General features: G+C 41.8%; 2 protein-coding genes across 4 annotated transcripts; both read right to left on the bottom strand.

Moving 5' to 3' along the window:
• Nucleotides 1-6: 6 nt before the first annotated feature.
• Nucleotides 7-15,290, bottom strand: eif3c (eukaryotic translation initiation factor 3, subunit C). Of its 2 annotated transcripts, XM_079659063.1 has the most exons (24): nucleotides 15,133-15,290; nucleotides 13,918-14,035; nucleotides 13,766-13,831; nucleotides 13,484-13,673; nucleotides 13,214-13,339; nucleotides 12,944-12,995; nucleotides 12,694-12,815; nucleotides 12,465-12,595; nucleotides 10,866-10,992; nucleotides 10,675-10,778; nucleotides 10,268-10,409; nucleotides 8,550-8,675; nucleotides 8,345-8,438; nucleotides 8,036-8,223; nucleotides 5,679-5,756; nucleotides 4,870-5,094; nucleotides 4,440-4,631; nucleotides 2,474-2,645; nucleotides 2,221-2,380; nucleotides 1,658-1,723; nucleotides 1,373-1,460; nucleotides 1,113-1,278; nucleotides 959-1,000; nucleotides 7-521 (listed from the first exon to the last, which is right to left on the bottom strand). In XM_079659063.1, exons 2-24 carry the CDS (start codon nucleotides 14,013-14,015, stop codon nucleotides 73-75), a joined length of 3,204 nt encoding a protein of 1,067 aa, XP_079515189.1. In that variant the 5' UTR covers nucleotides 14,016-14,035; nucleotides 15,133-15,290; the 3' UTR covers nucleotides 7-72. The 2 variants fall into 2 exon arrangements, with proteins under 2 accessions (XP_079515189.1, XP_079515190.1); XM_079659064.1 differs by lacking the exon at nucleotides 5,679-5,756.
• A 117-nt stretch (nucleotides 15,291-15,407) lies between these two features.
• On the bottom strand, nucleotides 15,408-21,449 carry LOC307024714 (uncharacterized protein). Of its 2 annotated transcripts, none has more exons than XM_079659068.1 (9): nucleotides 21,263-21,449; nucleotides 18,251-20,574; nucleotides 18,006-18,048; nucleotides 17,575-17,721; nucleotides 17,334-17,387; nucleotides 16,994-17,119; nucleotides 16,716-16,838; nucleotides 15,827-15,898; nucleotides 15,408-15,506 (listed from the first exon to the last, which is right to left on the bottom strand). In XM_079659068.1, the coding sequence occupies exons 2-9, from the start codon at nucleotides 20,567-20,569 to the stop codon at nucleotides 15,490-15,492; spliced, it is 2,901 nt and encodes a 966-aa protein (XP_079515194.1). In that variant the 5' UTR covers nucleotides 20,570-20,574; nucleotides 21,263-21,449; the 3' UTR covers nucleotides 15,408-15,489. The 2 variants fall into 2 exon arrangements, with proteins under 2 accessions (XP_079515194.1, XP_079515193.1); XM_079659067.1 differs by having other exon boundaries at nucleotides 17,298-17,387; nucleotides 21,263-21,448.
• Between the last annotated feature and the right edge of the window lie 2 nt (nucleotides 21,450-21,451).

Below are 21,451 nucleotides of genomic sequence, written 5' to 3'. Positions count from 1 at the left end.
AGCAGTTCTCTCTTAGCAATAATAACAACCTTCAAAACTCTTCACCTTTATCCCAAGTACTGAAAATCCACACTATGTAGTAGCAGTGGGAAAGACTTGTACCATGTTAACTTTCAGCTTTTTCAGGAAAGCATTTATTGTTATGGAATGAAGATTTATTCGGAGACAAGACTGAAATCTAAATGTTTCCAGCTCAGTAGTTTGAGTGGTTTTGATAACTTCCATGGTTCCCATAACTTCCATGGTTCCATAACTTCCCACGGTTCCCATGGTTATCATGGTTATCATGGTTATCATGGTTTCCACGGTTCCCATAGCTCCCCACGGTTCCCCTGGTTCTGATAGCTCCCACGGTTCCCCCTGGTTCTGATAGCTCCCATGGTTGCCGTGGTTCTGATAGCTCCCATGGTTGCCATGGTTCTGATAGCTCCCCTGGTTGCCATGGTTCTGATAGTTCTGATTTCTGTAACCACCGCGATTGTAGCCTCCCCTATTCTGCTGGTAACCGCCTCCTCTTCCCTCTGTAAACAAGCAAAGAGGGAAAACAAGGTTATACAAATGGATTTAAAATCATACCCATAGAACGGAGCTCAGGCTTCTCTTTTCAATTATCATTGAGGAGAGAGGGTATGTGGCGGTCTGCAGGTAAATTGATTGGACATTTTTTTTGGAGCTCTAACTTTATGTGCAGCTATTCAGAGCACATATCCTATTCTTAAAAAAGAAAAGAAACAGCGAGTGAAATAACTAGGAATGCCTTACAGGACAGACTGCCTGAACATCTTTCAAACACCACATCTCCCCTCACTATTGACAGCCGTCTCTTCACTCCGCCTCCCCCGGCAGCCGCTCAGAGCGACTGTTAGTTACTGATTACATTCAGAGAAACTCAGACAGCAACTTAGTTAAAAGCAGTAAGGAGTAAACAACACACTCAGGTGAGTGTGGCTTCACTTACCTCTGTTGTAAGATTTGTTCTGTTGGTAGCCACCTTTCTGATCTGTAATGCAAAGGGAAAAAAACAGTCATTATTTTTTTCCAGAAAGCACTTACGCACACACTTATACAATATGAAATATAATGCATATAATCAAGCGTGTTGTCCGACTCACCTCTGTTGAAGTAGCCTCCATAGATGCCCTGCTTGAGGTCGAAGACGCGCTCGTTGTTCTCCACCAGGCTGCCCAGTTTCTCAGCCAGCTGCAGGGCCATGTTCTGCAGGGAGGTGGGCTCTGTGCGGTGCATCACCACCGTCTGAGTGGGCTGGTCCAGGGACGCCTTTTGAACAAGAGGACACAATAGGTTTAGAGAACAACATTGAGAAGATAATTGTACATGCAAAGATGAAAAGGAAATGAAGTCAGAAACGTACCATCAGCTCCTCGTTGATGATCATCTTGCTGATGATGCTGTGAACTGTTGGGATCTCCAACTCAAACATCTCAGAAAGTGTTCCCATGCTAAAGGACAGATGGACATACAGGAACAATGATCATTAATGAAAGAAAATTGAGCCATTTTAGATGTTTTAAGTTTGCGTGAGTAGGCAGTGCAACATCTGAATAGATCTAGAAATACAAACGGACGCCTCAGAGAACACGGTGTAACACTAACATAACAGCGCTTCGCTAGTGACTGGTGCTCATCTTGTTCTTACCTGATGGAGTCGTACACACTGCTGTACGTGAACAGATAAGTCCTCAGGGACTCTTCTTGGATCTTCCTATAAAAAGAAAGGCAATAGGGAAATTCATAATACATTCACTTCAACAAGGAAAGCACAATGACTTTATACCTACAAATATAATGCAAGTGCCATTAAATCATCATGGGATGATCTGAAATAATAATCTGAATGATCACTGTTGAATGAATTCATATAATGTGCAATATGTGCTATATGTGTAATATATAGACGCCGTTAATAACGGTGCAATATATACCTGGCTGGTAAATACTAAGAACTGTTACAGGATGTGTATTTTTTTTTAAATGATGTAACTTTTTTATCATATCATAACTTAGTACTTTTTTAATGCATCTCACATTTAACATAATAACATTAAGCCGTCTGTGGCTCTTTTTCCTGCTGTAACTATGCAAACGTCCCCTCCGTGGGACTAATAAAGGTATTCGGATAAAAGCAAGTTCAGATTGAATTCCCTAAAACCATTAAGCTTGTAACAAACCCTAAGTGATGGATGAGAGGTGTATGCTAACCTGACGAGCATCTCGCGCACTCGCTGCGTCTCGGGGAACAGGTCCCACACCTTGCTGTTCATCTTCTCGTTGATGATGAAGGAGTGGCAGGTGCGCCAGTCTCCCATCTTCATGGCCTTACTGGCGGCCACCACATGCTCCCTCATGCTCTCGGGGGGTCCTGCGGGACAAACAGAGTGTCTACAGTTAGACTCAGTTTCCCTTTGAGTTAAACATCCTGGTGTAAAGAGATGCTAGAGGACATGTTACACACCCAGAAGAGGCTGTCTCTCTCCCACTCTCAGCTGGTGATGGAACTGCTTGCTGATCATCCTGCGGCGGGCATCGAACTCGTGGGCGGCCATGTAGGGGATCTCCAGCAGCATGGCGGACACCAGGTACACGCACTCCAGCAGCTCCAGGTTGATGTGCATGTGGAACGGCACCTGCGAGGGAGATCAAAGCAAATGTTATGATAATGTCAGCATTACTGAATCCATCGTCCGTAGGCCATACTTTCGAGGAAGATTTCTTGGAAATTCGTCCAAAAGTTTGTACAGTTTCGAAAAAATAACTAAACTTAAACAGAGTTCCTGCAGGTTTCGCCTACTCAAATTTAAGACTTTTTAAGACCTTTTTAAGACCACTTTGAATAGAATTTAAGACCTATTTCCCGGCAAGAAAGTATGAAGGAAAATTGCTATGAAAGAAGAAATACGTCCCATAATTACTTACAAAGTAAATGTATTCATGTTCAAGATAAGAACAATGACTGAACATAACAGCACAGAACTGTGTTAGCCAAAAAGTGTGTGTGTGTGTGTGTGTATGTGTGTGTGTGTGTGTGTATGTGTGTGTGTGTGTGTATGTGTGTGTGTGTGCTTGTGTATTCGGGCTGTGCAATTCATCGTATTTTAATCGCAACTACGATTTTGGCCTGCCACAATTACAAAAACAACATAATCGAAAAAAACAATTATTTAGCTTTGCTAGGTTGTGACATTGACAACATATTTAATCTAATTAATTTGAGTCTAATTTATATTTAATTATGTTTAGTAGCTTGTGAAGTGCGCTCCAAAATATTTGTTGATCTTGTTTATTGGTATTTATTATGTTGATATCATTTATTTAAATATATCATTTATTTAATTAATTTTTGTATTGCTTTTTCAGTTGAATTATACGTTCAGGGTAATCAACAGTTAAAAAGATAATGTTCAAATTATTATTTGTTTTAAAGTTCAATAAATGGATGTTTCAAAGTCAATGAAGAATCGTATTTAATAATCGTGATATCAATTATTGACCAAAAATAATCGTGATTATCATTTTTGCCATAATCGAGCAGCCCGTGTGTGTGTGTGTGTGTGTGTGTGTGTGTGTGTGTGTGTGTGTGTGTGTGTGTGTGAGAGTAACAAGAGCTATATTCAGAGCTCTGCTGCCTTGGCTACAATCTTTCATCATTGCTGTTGTATGATTGGTGTTTAGCTACAGTATTTTAGCGTCTACAGCACCTCCGCTTTTCTAACGCTACATTAGCAAAACAAACACTGATTTCTTTTTCAAAAGGTGCGGCGGGCTTCAAACACGTTCCCCTCCACTGGTTTCAACCAAGCACTAAATTCGGTGTTTCCAACCAAATACAGTTGAACTGACACCTCCCCATATTTATTTGTAAGTAGATTCGAAGAGACATGAGTTTCTGACTGCCGCTAGCTGAAGCTTGGTTGCTAGGTTACTAGCTGGGTGTTCTCCGATAAGGGGCCGGGGAAACAAAAGTTAGTGATTACTGGTTCCATGTTGATTTATTTCAATACAAATTGTTGGGGGGAACTGAAAGGCTCTTACCGTACTGGTTACTTTGCAGCCCGGACATTTCCCCAAAACACATTTTGAGGCGATCGCAACACAGAAGTACCTTTCAAATCCGATCCTTTTTAAGACCTTCTAAATCATATTTAAGACCTTTCATATTTTTTTGGTCATATTTAAGACCTTTTAAGGCCTTACATTCAGATTATCAATTTAAGACTTTTTAAGACTTTTTAAGACCCCTGTTAAATGCCTACACATTTGAAACTTATATAATCACATCTAAAATTGATACTATAAATGTATATTTAGGAAAATTAAAGTTGAGTATTCGATGTATACTGTAACCTTCATTCATCAGCCTAGATTAAACCAAGCAGGTTCACCAACAAGGAAACCAACATGATCTCAATCACAGGACTTACTTGTCTTCTCTTCTCGATCTTCTCCTGCTCTGCGTTCCTCTCCTGCATGTTCCTCATCAGCAGGCCCTGACCCAGCAGCTCCTTGGCGCGGCCAGAGGACTGGATGTCCAGCAGGGCATTGTGGGCATCTTTAATCATGCCCTGCCTAAAGGCGCAGATGCCAAGCTGAACCATGGTTCTGTTGTACAGGATCTACACGAGATGGAGAGAGGTTTTTAGAGACAAAGCTACACGAGAGAGAGAGAGAGGTTTTTAGAGACAAAGCTACACAAGAGAGAGAGAGAGAGGTTTTTAGAGACAAAGCTACACGAGAGAGGGAGAGAGGTTATTAGAGACAAAGCTACACAAGAGAGGGAGAGAGAGAGGTTTTTAGAGACAAAGCTACACGAGAGAGCAGCTATGAACCCTAAATAAAAGACAGCCTGCTCACCTGTACGGGGGGGTCGGCGTGCTGGATGTTGTCCTGCAGGTGGCTCATCAGCATCAGGTCGCGGGCCTGGTACCAGCGGGAGTGCAGCGCGTGGTGGTAGATGTGGCAGAGGATGGCACAGGTACGGATGCGGTCGGTGCGATCCTTGGCGTAGATGAACTTGCAGAGACGGTCCATGATCACAGCGCTGTCCTCGCCCTCGCTCTCCTCCTGGTCCTTCTCCGACTGAGGCGCAGAAACACAACTCAGCTCAGACATCGCTACATTCGAGACGGCTGCGTTTTGAAAACAGGTACTCAGCTTTTTGCAGGTGGGAAAATACTCTTCTACCATTTTGCAGTTTTTCTTATTATTATTTAGCTTGAGCGTGATACATTTCCAGACAATATGGCAGTTACATCACACTTGACACCATGCCGGCAATTGAGACAGGGAAAACGACTCATAAATGTCAAGTCAAGAAACTAATTATTTTTTAGCTTTTACTTGATAAGAATGTTTAGTCAAGGCATAGCAGTCAGTGCTAATAAGAAAGAACGTTTAAAACTAAATTAGAACGCTTTCTCTATTACAAAAGTTAGTTTTTTTAATTTCCCTCTTTTAAATAAAAAGATATGCTCAGTGTTTCCCCTAGGTTTACTGCCTTGGCAGTAACAAATGTAACAAAGTATTTGTACATTAAAAAGTAGTAAAGTACAGTGTTACACTGTATTACTTTAATTCAAACTCTATTCCCTTCTTATCATGTAGCCTACACTTCTTCCTTTCATTGATACATTTAAATCACCTGACTACAGCATATAACATACCTGCTGCAACCCTGTGCTGCTGCTGCTTCTCTCTGCCTCATCCTCTACTGCTGGAAGCAGCTCCACCTCATCTGATCTCTGATATGAAAGCAATCGTGTTATGATCATATTGAGCTATTGGTGTGAGTCTAACATTAAACAAGCAGTCTGCTTGTCATACATTGCTGACGATACATTTTTAGAGGCAATTTGTTGAGTCACTGCCGCTAAATTGCCGGTAGCATCAAGCTAGCAAATCCTATATTAGCCTCACGTCAACAGGTGTAGACAGAACATCCAATTATCCTGAGCTAATTCACTGAATAAACCAACTCACATCTCAAAACTGTAGTTCAAAACCGCGGTACCTGCTCACCATCTGTGAGCTATTTTTAGAATGTTCTGCGCGCGCGTCCACCTGGGCAGGCTGTGTGTGTCCTTCTCCCGTGACGATAACGGCTTGCGGTCAAAAAATAATATTAAACACATTTTTGAAACTGGGGGGGGGGGGGAGACACACACACAAAAGGGCAGACAGCAGAGCTCGGGACAATAATGCAGATTTGTTTGACTTTTTTACACTTTGTTGTTCTCCTCCTTTCCTCCGCTCTTATCTCTGATTGTGAGTGTGTGTATGTGTTGGGGGGGGGAGCGGAGCCCTGCCCTTCAGAAACAGAGCGGAGTGAGAATGTGGATACGCAAAGCAGTGGACACTGAAACATGCGCAGCGCCCCGCCAAGACAATGGTAGGGGAAACACTGATGCCTGTCAATAAAATAAACTAGCTTCCCTTTCCTCAGTATATTTACAGAGTATATGCAGAAATCCTGAAGTCAAATTTAATACCTTTTAAGACCTTTTTTTAAGACCCTTTCCATACGTTTTAAGACCTCATCGCAACTTTGAGTTCTAACCGGTTAAATTGGCAACACACTTTACCTCACATTTACTATATTGATTGTAAGATAGCAAAACTAAACAGAATGCAGACAGACTACTGAAGCCTCCTTTCCACATGAACTTCAACCTCTCTGTGAAGGTCAGGTTTAATGCAGTATGCTGCTTTTTTGTTTCTGTACTCTGTGCTCTTTCATTCCAGTAAAACTCCTCAGAAACCACTAGAAACCAGTATTTGACCAATAAACAAAACAATTGACAAAACTTTGAAATATGTTCAACTTTGGTGAGCTTCAGCGGGGTAATGCCATATAGGAGCTCCCTCACTCGCTAAGCCCTGGCACATAGGACGATGCTCTGACGTCATCACCCTCACACATTTGTCATATGTTTACAAAAAAGGATATATATGTTAAGACTTTTCCCGTTCTTACTATAGACTATATTTAGGGTCTATATATGTTGACTTTACTTTAAAATAGCAGATCTCTGTGACCGGATATAGTTTGGCTTAGACCCCGGCCCCACGAGGACGCATACGGTAAAACGCATACGCAAGCGCAAAAAAGTCTTCCGTTCACACGCATTCGATTCATTAACGTGTCCGTTCACACTAGACCGCTGGAAATGCTGGAAACGATGTAGTACATATGTCAGGCCTGTAAGTGGCGCTGCTGCCGCCCGAAATACACCAAAAGCAGCGAAGAAGACCCCGGAGCATGGTTGCCATGGTTGCCCTTCTGTTTATTCTCCGCGGTGGACGGCGTGTTCTCCTGCTATATCTCTCAGGTAGATGAAAAACACCCACCTCACCGCCTCTTCCAAGAAACGAGGGGACCGTGCGGCAGAGTTTCCGTAAAAAAACTGTTCCGCCGGTCAACATGTCCGTTAAAGTTTAAATCTTCCGTACAAAATTAGAAAAGTGCCGGTCAGAGGTCTTCTTTGTTATTTATTGAGCTTTAAAACTAATTGATGATGACTCTGTTCTCTGTATAATAATATTTAATAAACGTTGACTGCCTCTCCTTTCCTCCCCCTCTTCTGACAGCCCAGCAGCAGCAGGAGACGTGGGGAGAGGGAGGCGGGGTTATTTCATCGTTATCAGAAAATGATCATATAGGGCTTACACACAGCCGTTGGACCCCCAGAGCGTTGCGTATGCCGGTCTACCCACCTTGGGACCCGTTACCATAGTCGTTTAGTGCCCCCCCCCCCCACACAGAGCGGAGCAACGCAACGAAACTTAAAATAATAAGCAGCATTTTACGGCGCGCTATGCATGGGGCCACCTTGGGGGGTTTCCCGACATGTCGTTTCAGTAAATTAAAGGGTGTTTCGTGTTGTCGTTGCTGTGAACCTTCTTAATACCTTGGAAAATGCCGTTTAATACTTTTTAATAGCCTTGATTTTCGCTAAATTGATTTATCAACTTTTAATAATTTTTAAGACCCCGCGGACCCCCTGATTTAAGTGTCTCTCACCTTGGTCTCGACCGGCAGGCCCAGGGCGCGGCGGTGAGCCTTGTAGTCGAACTTGTAGTAGGTGTGCATGATTCTGCGCAGGTAGATGCGGCAGATCTCCTCCGTGCTGCCCTTGTTCTCCATGTAGTTGAGCAGTCGGTCGATGATGCCACAGACGTGACCCTCATCCTTCAGATTGTCCACATACTCTGGGGGAGGGGTGAGGAAGAGAGCAATGAGCTACTAGGAAAAGCTTTCATTCAATTTTCAAAAAGTCTAGGAGTTACGTTCACAACTACGAGGATAGTGTTGGACTCAGGCAGAGCTCACCTTGTGAATGGGGATCAGTGTTCTGCATGATCTTGGTGAACTCTTCATCCATCCTCTCTACCAGCGTTAAGATGCACCCACGCACCCTGAATGGCTGACCAACACAACAAAGCAATACATATTTATTTGTATTGCAATGCCACCCTTTGTGTAGTACCACACACAACCACAAGGGTCATGCGTTGTTAAAATAACAACCTGCTACCTGGTCTGAGATGATCAGACTCTCGCTGTCCTCGGCGATGTTCTCTCCGATGAAGATGTCGTTGTGTTCAAACAGGATGTCCAGCAGCTCATCGATACATTCCAAGCACTTCTTCCACATATCAGGCTGAAGAGAAACACATCATGATGCAATTTGTAACAGTTGACCTCATTTCGCTTCATTCAAACGAGATGTTTCTGTTGATTTATCTTAACATTTATTACACTTAATACTAGGGATGTAACGATATACCGAATATCGCGGTAAATAAACTTCCCAATACCGTCGTGAGACTGACAAAATCTACCGCGATTTAAATTTTTTTTTAATTTAATTTCTTTCTTTTTTTTAAACACTTTTTTTTTTTTAAACCTTTATTTAACCAGGTGGTCCCATTGAGATCATCGATCTCTTTTTCAAGAGAGACCTGTCCAACATGGCAGCAAGTAGGTTACAACATGAAAATAAAACAACAGATAACACAAAAGGACATCGTATTTACAGGGCTACATTTACACACCTAGAGACATTGACAAGTACCAACCATATAGTTATATCTCGCCATGTCAATAAGCCTGGCGTTAGACTTTTTCGCTGTCCGTCATTTTGACAGACAGGATCGTAAAATATCTGTCATAATCCCTTATTACCCGTCGGGTCTGAACAGTTCACGATAGAGCATGCTCGTGAACTGTCAACGTGGGGGGGGGGGGGGGGGGGGGGGCGGTGTTATGCCGTGTGTGCATGCACCTCGCGGGACGCGCACAGCGTGAAGCAAAACCTCCCTGACATGTATTGATCTGTACGGCAAATTACGGTTTGGGAACTATATCATTTCCTTTTGGAGGGCATGCATAACACGGCATAACACCAGAGCCTCGCTGCGCGGAAACGTTGGCGCTGTTCCGAGTTTGTTCTAATCTGTCAAAATGACAGACTGCTTTCAAATTTTTCCGTCATTGTTAAATAAAATATTCGGTTAACGCGACCACTGGTGTCCCAGCAACATTAGTACCAAGCGAGAGAGTTGTTTCCAGAGCAGGGGATATTGTAAATGCCCAAACAACCCAGCTTATAAATACCTGGAAATGTGGACATTCTCATATTCCTAAAAACCTGTCTGATGATGCTGAGTGAGTGACTAGTGAGTTTGAGTTGAGTTACTTGAAAAACTAAAGTGAAACTTGATTTATTTTATTGCAGGGTCTGATTATTAAATGTCCTTGTTTATTTGTGAGATGCAGTGGCATAAAGAAAATGCTTACTTTGTTGGGTAGTACCAGTAGGTACAAAAACACTGGTTTTCTTGTTCCAGTCTGTCACTGTCACTTTGTTTTTGACACTTTAAAATACTGCTATCCTACAAAAAGGCTGTAAAAATCAGATTTATTATGTAATAAAGAAAAAATTTCCGAGTAAAAAAATGTTTTATTGAAAAAAAATGTTTTATGATTTTTTCCCCCTTCCCTTTATTAGTCAATATCGCGATAAATACCGTACCGTGGACTTGTTATCGCGATATTATCGTACCGTGAGTTTTTGGTATCGTTACATCCCTACTTAATACTATAAAGGAAATGTCAATGGCCCTGTTGTATTAATATATAAACGGACATATTGATCCGTTCAAAACCTTTTAATTCATTATTTTAACTTTTTCAGCTAAACACTGAAACAACAATTTGTACATTAAGTTAAAAAGAAAAAAGTGCTTCTACCTTCATGAAAGCAGCCAGGTTGGGGTTGTAGTCGTACAGGGAGGCAATGATGTTGAACTTAATCTTGACCGTAATACCTTCGCCCAAATTATTCTCAGCAGCGATGTTTGCCAGAGCATGGAGCAGTTCGATCTGGGCAGCCCTGTCAGAAGGAGAGACGAAAGGGAGCGGAGATTAAGTAAGAGGAATAGGTAGAATTACAAAATGTGTGTTTTTATATGTATTTTCTGCAGTGATAAGTGCCTATTCATTTCTTGCAATTGACTATACTTGCATTCAAATACATTACAGATATTAAGGGGTTAATACGAGGTTCCTACTGTTCAGTTGCTTTGCTATAAAATATATCAATGTGCAACTTGTTCATTGGAAATGATTCTCCATGCATGAATGTAATATGCACTGACCTGTCCGTGCCCTTTTTGCCTCTTGCTTGCAGGATCTCGTTCAGCTTCTTCACCACCACAGGAACGTTGATCTCCGTGCCTTTGGCAAACATCTTGGGCTTTTCCTGGCAGATTGAAAAAAAAACACACAACATAAATATTGAAACAATGCGTTTATGAAAGCAGTAAATCTGAAAAGACCTCTTCTTTACCATGACCATGCCTCCCTTCACTTCCTGCCAGGCTTCTCCTCCCTCCTCCTCAGCCTCCTCCTCTATGCGCTCCTTCTTCTTGATCTTCTTCTTCTTGCCGAGCTTCTTGTCGCCGGGCTTATCTTCCCTGAGGACAGAAAGAGATGTGGTGGTGAGTAGGGATGCTCCCATCGGGTATTTTGGGGCCGATCGCTTGTTTTGCCGCGCACGGAGAAAAGTGTCATGTATTTTACGTCATGAGATCAGTTCTCCCGATCCGCCTTTATAGAGAGCACAGATCGATCGGCGGCCGATCGGAGCATCCCTAGTGGTGAGTTAACATAAGGCGCTTTCTCGCCAAGTACTTTGCTGTACTTAGATAATCAGAACTAAGTTCTGATCGCGTTCACACCGGAATAAGTCCCTGAGGGAGGATTAGGCAAATGCAGCCGCTGACGTCCCTTCTTCTGCTTTGGGTTTACTGCCGGGCCGCAAACAACTTCACGGCGTATACTAATACTAATAATAATAATAATAAATGGGATTTATATAGCGCTTTTCTAGACCCAAAGACACTTTACATTATGAGTCAGGTCGACAAACAAAACAAGAACAAAAACACAAACAAAAACAAAAACAAAACAAAAACAGAAAAGCAGTCAGGAGGATGTTGGTTCAGAGGGGGGAGGGGCGGGTTTAAGGATAAGCAGAGTTGAAGAGGTGGGTTTTGAGACGGGACTGGAAAAGGGTGAGGGAATCAGACTCACGGAGGTCTTGGGGGAGGGAGTTCCAGAGCTTAGGGGCTGCCACAGAGAAGGCTCTGTCCCCGAAGCACCGGAGTTTTGGCCTTGGGGATTGAAAGCAAACCGGCTGAGGTGGATCTGAGGGACTGGGGTGGTTGGTAGAGGATCAGGATGTCAGTGAGGTAGGGGAGGGCCAGATGGTGGAGGGCTTTATAGGTGAGGACCAGGAGTTTGTAGTGAATGCGGTGTGAGACGGGAAGCCAGTGGAGTTCTTTGAGGACCGGGGTGATGTGATGCCATGATTTGGTGTGGGTGAGGAGTCTGGCGGCTGCGTTCTGGACACGCTGGACATACTGCCACCGGAAGTCCCAGGAGTAGGGGACTGGCTTCAGTAGAAGCTGCTGGGACTCCCAGCAGCTTCTACTGAAGCCTTCCGAGTAAATCGCCAGAAACGCAGACACCTCCTCATCTCCAGCGCTCCCATGTTTTCTTTTGTGTTGCCATAAGCTAGTCTCTCTGTGTTTGTGCGCTGGGCGAATGCTAATAATGCTAATGCGAGGAAAATTAAATGGCGGCTTCACAAAACGTTTTGGGAGTTTTACGGGGCGTGGTGTGCAATCCGCCCAGCCAATCAGAAATGGGAACCGTTTCTCCCATGAAAGTACCTGCTATCTAGCAGGGACTGAAAAGGGGTTGAAAAGGTTCTCATGAACTAAGTTCTAGTTCTGGATTTTTTTGGTGTGAACGCACATTTTCGGAACTACACTGGGAAAAGTACTCCGGTGTGAAAGCGCCTATGGTATCTTGAGAGGGAAAGCAGTGGCATGCGTGTCCAGTTTGGGTTATATTTTCTAAACCAAAAGCTAGGTAGACTCACTTCTTGAGGAAGACTGCAGCGATGGAAGCATGCTTTCCCTCCCCATCATCCGAGCTCTCACTGCCACTGTCGACAGTGTCTGATCCCCAGTCTTCCCCATCTTCGTCATCACTGCTAGACGAGGACTCATCCTGTTGAGGCAGAAACACAGCATATTAACATTAGAACTATGTGTTCTCCACCAGGTTGATCTTTCTCTTTGTTGTACATTCTCATGATGGCCTCTTACCCCGGATCCCTTCTTGAGGAACGCGCTGGCATCTTGGATCACCTCAGGTTTTTTCTTTAAGAAGTCTTTGGCTGACATCACCTCTTCCTCGCCCTCTTCCTCGCTATCAGAAGATGAGCCTTCTAGAAAATGTACGAGGTTTTTGAGAGATGATGCTTGCAGAGGTAATACAAATAAATGCAGTTTGCCCTGACAACTTTAGTCAACTTGTGATTTGTATATATTTAATTTGCTTAAACAGCAAGCTTACCAGAATCTGCTGCCTCCTTCTCCTCTTCTTCATCAGCGGACTCCTGTGGGTTCTAATAGGGAGAAAGAAGACATTGAGATATTGTTTTTGAACTTTGCTTATCCAGGGTGCAGTGACACACATGGAAGCTGCTGGGCAGAGCTGCAGTCTGACATGGAACCTATAGAATTGTAATTCAGAAAAGCCAACGCTCCTCTCTTACTATAAGAGCACAGCAACATTTATGATTTTTTTTTTAAAGCACGACTTAGAATAAGTTTCTTAATTTACCTCCTTGTATGCAGCTACTTCTGTTTCGTAGTCTCTGTTGTACTTGCGGATCTTCTGACGCAGCGTACTGAGGGCCTTTGCGTTGTTTTTGTTCATCTTCTTCTTGCCCTCTTTGTCCTCCCAAAGCTGGAAAAAACAACAACATGTATTATATCGGACAGGTAGATCGATCATGTCAACTCGGTTAATATATTTTGTTTGCTGCAGGCATATCAAAAGTTGTTAAATGACATAGTTGGTATTTGTAGACTTGTGATGGGAGCTACTGACCTGATTCACATAGTCCTCCAGGTCGGCCAGAAGACGGATATAAAAAGGGGGGACCCCCTCTTTGTCCACTATAGTCTTGCTTTTGAGGAAGGCTCGACATAACTGCTCAAAATCCTCCAGACATTTGGACATGTCACGAATCTTCATAGCATTTCGGATCGTTTTGATGAGGTTGGTCAGCTCCTCAAACCTAATATATAATAATTGTTTTATTTAGAATAATAGTCGATAAGGAAATCTGCAGTTTATTACATAGGGCACTTAAAGAGTGACCACACAAACCTTTTGTCTTTGGCGCTGCGCACAATTCTCTTGGTGTCCTCCTCATCATCACTGATAAGCAAGGACCTGTGAAAATAATAACGCAGTGTGAGATTACTAGAAAAAGTTGCATTAGGGTCCTGATGATAGGATTTAGAGTAAGCAATACTGACTGCTTGAAATTTCCTCCGGGTGCTTTAGAGATGATTTCATCAGCAGATGAAGACTCCTCTGACTCACTGTCAGACCCGGTGGCAAAGAAACGGGACATGGCTGAAGGGAGATGTCAATCTGTGAGGAGAAAAATACATCATGTGAGGGACAGTATAAAAGACAATACAGATTTGCTACACAATATGTTGTAGTAAAATAGTTTAGTATTCTTAGCATTACAGCATTACATTCCTTCTAATAATTGAATCAATTGGTGTCACTCAATTTGAAGGAGATTCCAGGTGAAGGCAGGTCCAAATATGTTTTCATTTAAAAAAGATACTCTTGCATCACAGAGAAAATAATGTTGCTCAGACGGTAAACAAAAAGGTGAATAAGAATTTGTGTAACCATATCTATTCAGTTTGTTGCTGGTGTGACATTGAATAACAATGTGAATGGAGTTTTGTCAAGCTATTATTCGACATTAAGAAGCTAACGAGCTAGCTGTAGTTGCTTCGATGTGAGACGAGAGTTCACTTAAAGTCGGCGTAATCATTGTTGTAAAGATTAATCAAGAGATAGTTGTTGGACTATCAGTTTCTGGAGTTAATGCCGTTTTCAATAATTCACTCAACGGGCAGTGTACAGACATTAAACAAGTATAAATGAAGATATGTATACATGTTCATTCAACTGATCAACGTTTTACCTTGTTGTGATATGATATCTTGTTTCTAAGTTACTTGTAAATGTTGTACTGTTATTATGCTTGTGTGAACTCATATACACTAGCTTGTATTTCGATCTTACTTTGTTGCTGCTTAATCACCTTCATTTCCCTATGGGGATCATTTTAAAGCCATCTTATCTCATAACGTCAGATACCGGCATCTATAACGTGCTATGTAACGACAACCTTTGCTAAGCTACCTAGCTTAGGCTAATGCAACACAGCTGTCAATCAAACTAAACAACACACGTAAAAATTGCACCTACATGCCTTACACATAGTTATTTTAAAACTAATGGAATACAAATAGATACCATAGCAAAGTAATTATAAAGCTAACGTTGATTTATATATACTAAAACAACGTGAACACTAACGTGGCGCGGGGTTAATGCTAAGCTAATGCTGCAGAGCACAGGGCCTACCCACATGTTTAGCTGTTAAAAACACTAACACGAACAATAATCCACCAAAGTGGAGTCAAATGTTGAAACCGACTCACCTACGTCCTTGTGAAAGTTATCCTGTGTTGTGTCTGTCTCTTTTGGGTGGTTATAAAATCCAGTTTGGCTGTAAAGTGGCTACAAATTAAATGCGTGCAACAGCCTTGCCGGGCATTTGCGTCAGGAAAGGAAGTGAGGTTTAGAGCTACAACGTAAAGGGATTTTCGCCGGCAGATATACAGAGAGACAGACTCCGGGTTATGGTGCCACCAAGCGGGCAAAATGATAAGTTCACCACACCTTTTATTTTGTATTAAAATTGCACTTTATTGAAAAAAAAAAAAAAAAAAGCACAAGTTGTCATTCATTAATAAACAATTGTTATATTATGTTCTGTATATTCTTCTTCTTCTTCTTTACTTTTCTTCAGCAGCTTTGGAAAGAAGGACATTGGCATTAAAGACGTTTGGGACACAATACACACTGCACAGTTTCACCCAAGCTTTTGAGTTAAATTTGCCTACAACTCGAAGAAAAACGTTGGAAATGAGAGCAATTAACTACTCTGAAAAAACAAGCCAATACTTAGGCAACTATTTTATAATTGGTAGAAAAAAACGTCACCTAAAGGATTGTGATAATCACTGATATTTTCTCAATTCCAGAACATTGCAGCATGTTTTTTTTATTTTTTATTTTTTAATGCATTTCCAATAAACTGTATTTACCTAAAGCCACATAGTGAAGTCTTACCTTCTTTTAGTCTCCTTATTACTTCTGACTGCATTTTAATTTGCTGTTCAAGCAAGGCACAGTTGGCGCAGCCTGTAATATAAATGAAATCCTTACATTAAGCAGGATGAGGACAGTGTCAAATTATTTATCTTCTTTATATTTTTCTGTAAACCAGAATTGGATAGGTGATGGTGACTTCCGTGTAACACTTCTGTTTCCTTGATAGATATCTTCTGCTTCCTTGATAGATATCATCTTGTCATAAACACATACAGGTGCATCTCAATAAGTTAGAATATCGTGGAAAAGTTAGTTAATATTTCAGTAATTCAATCAATCAATCAAAAAAGTGAAACTCATATATTATATAGATTCATTACACACAAAGTGAACTATTTCCACCGTATATTTGTCTTAATCTTGATGATTACGGCTTACAGCTAATGAAAACCCAAAATGCAGTATATCAGAAAATAAGAATATTACATAGGACCAATACAAAAACTGATTTTTAAAATGTTCCACGATATTCTAATTTATTGAGCTACATCTGTATATTTTTTTTTCATTCCTTAATGGACAAGCATAACTTCAGCATCAGAATGAGAGAACATGGAGCTAATAGTTCAACCTTTTACCAATTATAGCCAAAAGCTCAAGGCTGCAGATGGAAGAAGGCTGTATTTTCCCAATCAGCATGTTTACCATTGAATTAAAATATAAGAAAGATTTAATGGAATTCTAGGCTAGTGACAGAAAGTACATTCCCTTCCGAAGCTTTAACTGAAATTTCGACCTGATAAAAAAGTCTGACACAGGAATAGAAGTTCATTTCAAACAATCTAAAGATGGGCATAAGAATAAGATCTTTATGTCCACTTTTCGCACCTGAGCACCCACAACTTACCATGGTCTTTAGGTTTAGCACACAGCGTTTTATGGCTGGTCGCAGGCAGTTTCAGGGCTTTGGCTCTGCTAACAGCAGCACAGGATGGTGGGATTTCAGCAGCAGTACTGGCTGGCACTGGAGCTTCGGAAAGAATGTGATAGAAAAAAGGTAAGTAACTCCCAAATAGTCCAGGTTATTAAACACACTAGACCGTGAAACCCTTCAGCAGCAAATCACATAAGAGTACGACGAAATACCTCCACATATCAGAACAGTATGGTACAGTGCCAACCTACCTTCCCTTTGGATTTTGGCTGGCAAAGCTCTCTTAGTGGTTGTGGGCCGTTTGAGGTTTTTGATTCCGTTTGCAGTATCACAGGAAGATTTTGAGGTTTCAGTATTACCACTTGAGAAGGAAGTATCTGAAATTAAAAGATCAAAGTAAGTGAGTCTTTAGTAAGGTGAAAAAAGTCCAGATGTTGAACCCCATCACACATTTTTCAACTAATAGTTTTGATTATAGGTGTTGTCAGTTAGCTTCTTAGCACATATTAACCATCTAGTCTGAATCAATACAGCATTCCTCTGCCGAGTTTTTACCCATTTTCTTCCTCTTTGCTAGTGGCAAAGGTTCACCTCTGGTTAATGGCTGCTTCTTTCCTTGTGAAGTCTTCTTCCCAGGAGAAGAAGCTGTTTGTGTAGAATGAGGGGGAAAAAAACAACAAATACAATAAAATGTAACAAATAAAAATAATAGCCAAGTCGGACAAGACAGTCGAATTGCGGATTCCGCATTACACACAGGCCCTCAATAACTGTAATGCCAATACAATTAACATAAAAACATATTGACTGTCAGACGGTTGGATGAGAGTACCTGCAGGTCCACGGAGTTTGTTTGTATTTGAAAATGATGTGTTGTTTCTCATGAATAATGGTCTGAGACCTGTCGCAGCTCTCTGAATGCCGGTTGGTATTCCGCTCAACTGCGGCCTCTGCAAGCCGGAATTGGGTTGCTTGGATCCTAACATCAACACAGAGGAAAGACAGTGTTTATAGTGAATAAGGTGCAGACAGAACATCTTCTATTGAAGGGCATTATACTGTTTGCAGCTTGAAGTTAGACTTGAAGTTAATAATGGGGGGTGCACAATGAAACAAAAAGTATACTGCTTTGTCTACAAATACATGACGTTTTAACATTTAATGCCTTCCATCCCATACTATTAATAATTCAACCTCAACATTTATGAAGAACAAAATGCTATGTTCCAACCAGATTCTAAAAATAAAATAGACACCACCTACCTGTTGTTGCACGTAACTTGTATGAGCTTGATATTCCTGCAGTCTTAAGAACATAAAAAAGAAACAGACTGTTAGCCTTCCATGCAGTTATAGCTTTTGTTCAGTGTTGTTTATGAAAAAAGTGGATTTAACAGATGAATCTAACATGGTCAATTGAGTTCATTTGATTGCTTTTATTTGACCGAATGTGCAGTTAACATTTTGTAAACATAATGGAAAACAAAAAGCCATTCAAGTTCTACTACCTGTGGAGGATCTGCCGGAGCAGCAGGAGCAGCAGGAGCAGCAGCAGCAGTAGCAGCAGCAGCAGCAGCAGCAGCAGCAGCAGCAGCAGCATTTCTCAGAGCCTCGGTTCTTTGTCTCGTCATGGTCGGTCCGTATGTCAGCGCCTCAAACCTTCTTGGAAGCGCGGAGGCTGTCTTGTTTTTGAACAACTGGGATGCAGCTTTCAAAGGAGGCAAAAGGGATTTAGCAGTTATAACCTTCATGAACGTGTTCCGGTCACAGACAAGGTTCGATGGTACCTCAGACGGCACTTGACCATCCGGTTTAATGGGACCATCCTCATGTAGTTTTTTCACTCCCCCTAAGATGTTGCCCCCTTCTTTTGTAGGCATTGGTGTTGAACTTATCAAAGATTCCACCTTCCAATCAAGGGTATCATTCAAGTCGAACGTGTTTGCATTTTTTGCCATATCCATGCTTTGATGGGCCAAACTGTCGGAAAAAACATCCATCACAGGCAGACCCGATTGTGAAAGGTCCTGAGTTCTACGTCGATCAGCTCCAAAATTCACCACAACAGCTGTATAGGCTTCCAACTTGCTCTCAGGGGTGGCAGCCATCTTGGCAATAGGGTCTGTATCTGTAGTCCTATTCTGTTCTACCAGTTTAGGACATTGTGCATTAGAAGTGTTTGCTTTAGGGCTACTGGTTGTATTAAGAGAGGGCTTGTCAAAAGTACCCTGGTGTCCGTCACGTGGGCCTGATTCTGACAAAGTCATTGTGCCATTCTGCTTAGGGAGAAGTTTAGCATCGAAAGTATTGTTTTCGATGCAAAATGTTCCTGCACCAGATTCCACTAAAATAGTACCGGAATTTGATGTTTTAAGAGAATGTCGGGGAAAAGTGGCGTTCACCATGTTACCGGGACCACTGGCATTTACAGCGGAATAATTTTGATTCTGGGAACCCTCGATGGTGTTGTTGTTAATGACTGAAGTAGCGTCTACTGTAACCTGACTCTTCGCTTTGCAGCTGTTTACATCAGACGGAGGGAGATCCAGAGTCTTGTTCTGAGGGCTGGTTATTTCGGCAGTGGCGTTTAGATCCGTAGAGGAACTCGATTGCGAGGGCTGGAGGGAGGTAAACGTGCCATTAGCAGACGTGCTGTTAACAGACCCAGATGTTTTTGGGCTTGGTTGTGTCTCCTTGGTCGTCACTTCAGCATCATGGCTGGTAAGTGACTTGTCATTGGCTTCCGCAGAATCACAGTCAAGCAAAGGTTCAACATGAAGCTCAGAGGTGACGTTCTTTAAACTAGTGTTGCATTTCCCATCAGAGGTAGAGAGCTGTGATGCAGCACACTGAGCAGACATGTCACTCGAGGAGCTCAAGTCATGTGTGACATTAGCATTACCAAATGTTTTTTCAGCTGATGTTTCAATCTTCACCATGTTTGGTCCAATGGGCTCCAATGAGGGCCTACTGTTTTCAAAAACACTGCTTGAAGAAATATCCTGCGTTACTTCCAGAAATGATTGCGTTCTGTTTCCCCTCACACTTTGATCAGATTTTTCGCTAAAGGAGATTGTGGTGTGGGTGACATGTCCAGTAATAGTACTAGTACTTGACAATTCTTCTCTTGGAACCATATACGACCTGTCAGGCTCTGTCCCACGTTGTTCACTGAACTCTGAGGGAGGCTGGTTGTTTTCCAGATTAGCCACTGGTGTTTCCTGTGTCACGTCCGTGGAGGATAAGTCCTCAACTTGTGATAGCTCAGAATCCCGCGTAGCATCAAGAAGAGTAATATCTGGGAAGTATCTGCTATCCAGCCAGCCCAACGGAGCACGAATACTCTCTGAGAGGTCTTTCATCTTGTCATCACAGTCGTTAGCTGTTGTCCAAATATGTCTGGACAGTACAGGAGAGTAGTCCTTGTTATTTTCTTTATCACTTTTACTGTTAATTGATCTAATTTCTGACAACTTTTTCATGCCATCCCATTTAAGTTTAGTATAGCAAGTATCATTTTCCACTTTGGAAATGTTTACATCAGATTGGCTAAGATCCATGCTCTTATTCAGAGGGCGGATTATTTCAGTCGTGGTGTTTGAATTTGGGGATGAAGTCAGTTGGGAAGGCTGGAGAGAAGTAATCCAGCTTTTCAAAGACCCAGCGGTCACAGGAGTAGCTGGCATGCTACCATGAAGAAATGAGTCAGATGTATCATCAAGAAGCGTAACTTCTGGCAAGCATTCCTCTTCCAGCAATGCATCCAAGACTCGCACTGATTGTCTAGCAGACATTTTTTCAGGTGTCCTCTCAGCCTCTCTGTGCATGCAGCCTGTGAATGAAAACATTTAAAGGTCAGAATTCCTTTTAGATTTGACATCACAAGATCACAATGTAAGGTGTACATGGCCCTTTTCCCTAAATAGTATTGTCCTTGCCCCCCTTTCTTGGGTCTGTCTACTCTGCCTCTTGTATGTTTAATATGTGTTTCTGTCTGGTTTGAATGTTTTTTGAGAATATTTTATGAATTGAAAAGTGTCCTTGGGTGTTATGGAAGGTGCCTCCAAATGTATGTAATATTATTATTTATTATTGTTTATGTGTTGGTGTTAACATAAGTTGAAAAAACCCACTTTTAATGTATAGACTTCCTAGTAAAAAGCAATTATGTACATCAATATAGATGAAAACAAAAACACTTTTCACAATTCAATAAAGCCAACTGACCACTCACCACCACTTTGTGATGTATTTTTACTTCCGTTTAGTTAGCCAGAAAACATTTCATTTGCTAGATATAATAACATTGCAATTTCGACCAGCAGAGAAACGTCTCAGGCAGCGCAGTTTACATACACAACATGGCATTAAAAATAAACCATTGACACATGTTGTTTCGTACATTTTATGTCAAGAAGTTACAGTAGAAACGTTATGGATGAAGCACGAGAAGGTCCCGAACGAAGCGAAGCTAATATAAGCATAGTAACGACAGTTTGAGGGAAACGACTTTGACTTACCTAACTAAACAGCCACTGCTCAAGGGAGCGTTGTCTCTGGGAAGAGTGTCCAAACCTTTTTCCTTGATTTATGAGTCTTTTAAATTAAACTGACGACTATTTTTTGAACAAACATCGGAATGTCATGAATTTACAACCACAAGCTGGAGCACCACTCCGGTTTTTCAAATGTCAAAACACTTCGCACTC

The sequence above is a fragment of the Notothenia rossii genome, assembly GCF_949606895.1.
Source record: "Notothenia rossii genome assembly, chromosome: 11".
Lineage (NCBI taxonomy): Eukaryota > Metazoa > Chordata > Actinopteri > Perciformes > Nototheniidae > Notothenia > Notothenia rossii.
The sequence above is the reverse complement of the archived record's forward strand: the minus strand, read 5'-3'. Positions and strand labels throughout refer to the sequence as shown.

Bases quoted from the DNA above. Each gene is read 5' to 3' on its own strand.
- eif3c (XM_079659063.1), bottom strand. From the start codon at position 14,015: ATGTCCCGTTTCTTTGCCACCGGGTCTGACAGTGAGTCAGAGGAGTCT. The intron at 12,816-12,943 runs GTAAGCTTGCTG...TACATTTTCTAG, and splicing joins GAAGGAGGCAGCAGATTCTG to AAGGCTCATCTTCTGATAGC. The intron at 5,095-5,678 runs GTATGTTATATG...TCTGCGCCTCAG, and splicing joins GCAGCACAGGGTTGCAGCAG to TCGGAGAAGGACCAGGAGGA.
- LOC307024714 (XM_079659067.1), bottom strand. From the start codon at position 20,569: ATGCACAGAGAGGCTGAGAGGACACCTGAAAAAATGTCTGCTAGACAA. The intron at 17,722-18,005 runs GTAGGTGGTGTC...TGTTGATGTTAG, and splicing joins CAAGTTACGTGCAACAACAG to GATCCAAGCAACCCAATTCC. The intron at 17,388-17,574 runs GTACTCTCATCC...CTACACAAACAG, and splicing joins CAAACTCCGTGGACCTGCAG to CTTCTTCTCCTGGGAAGAAG.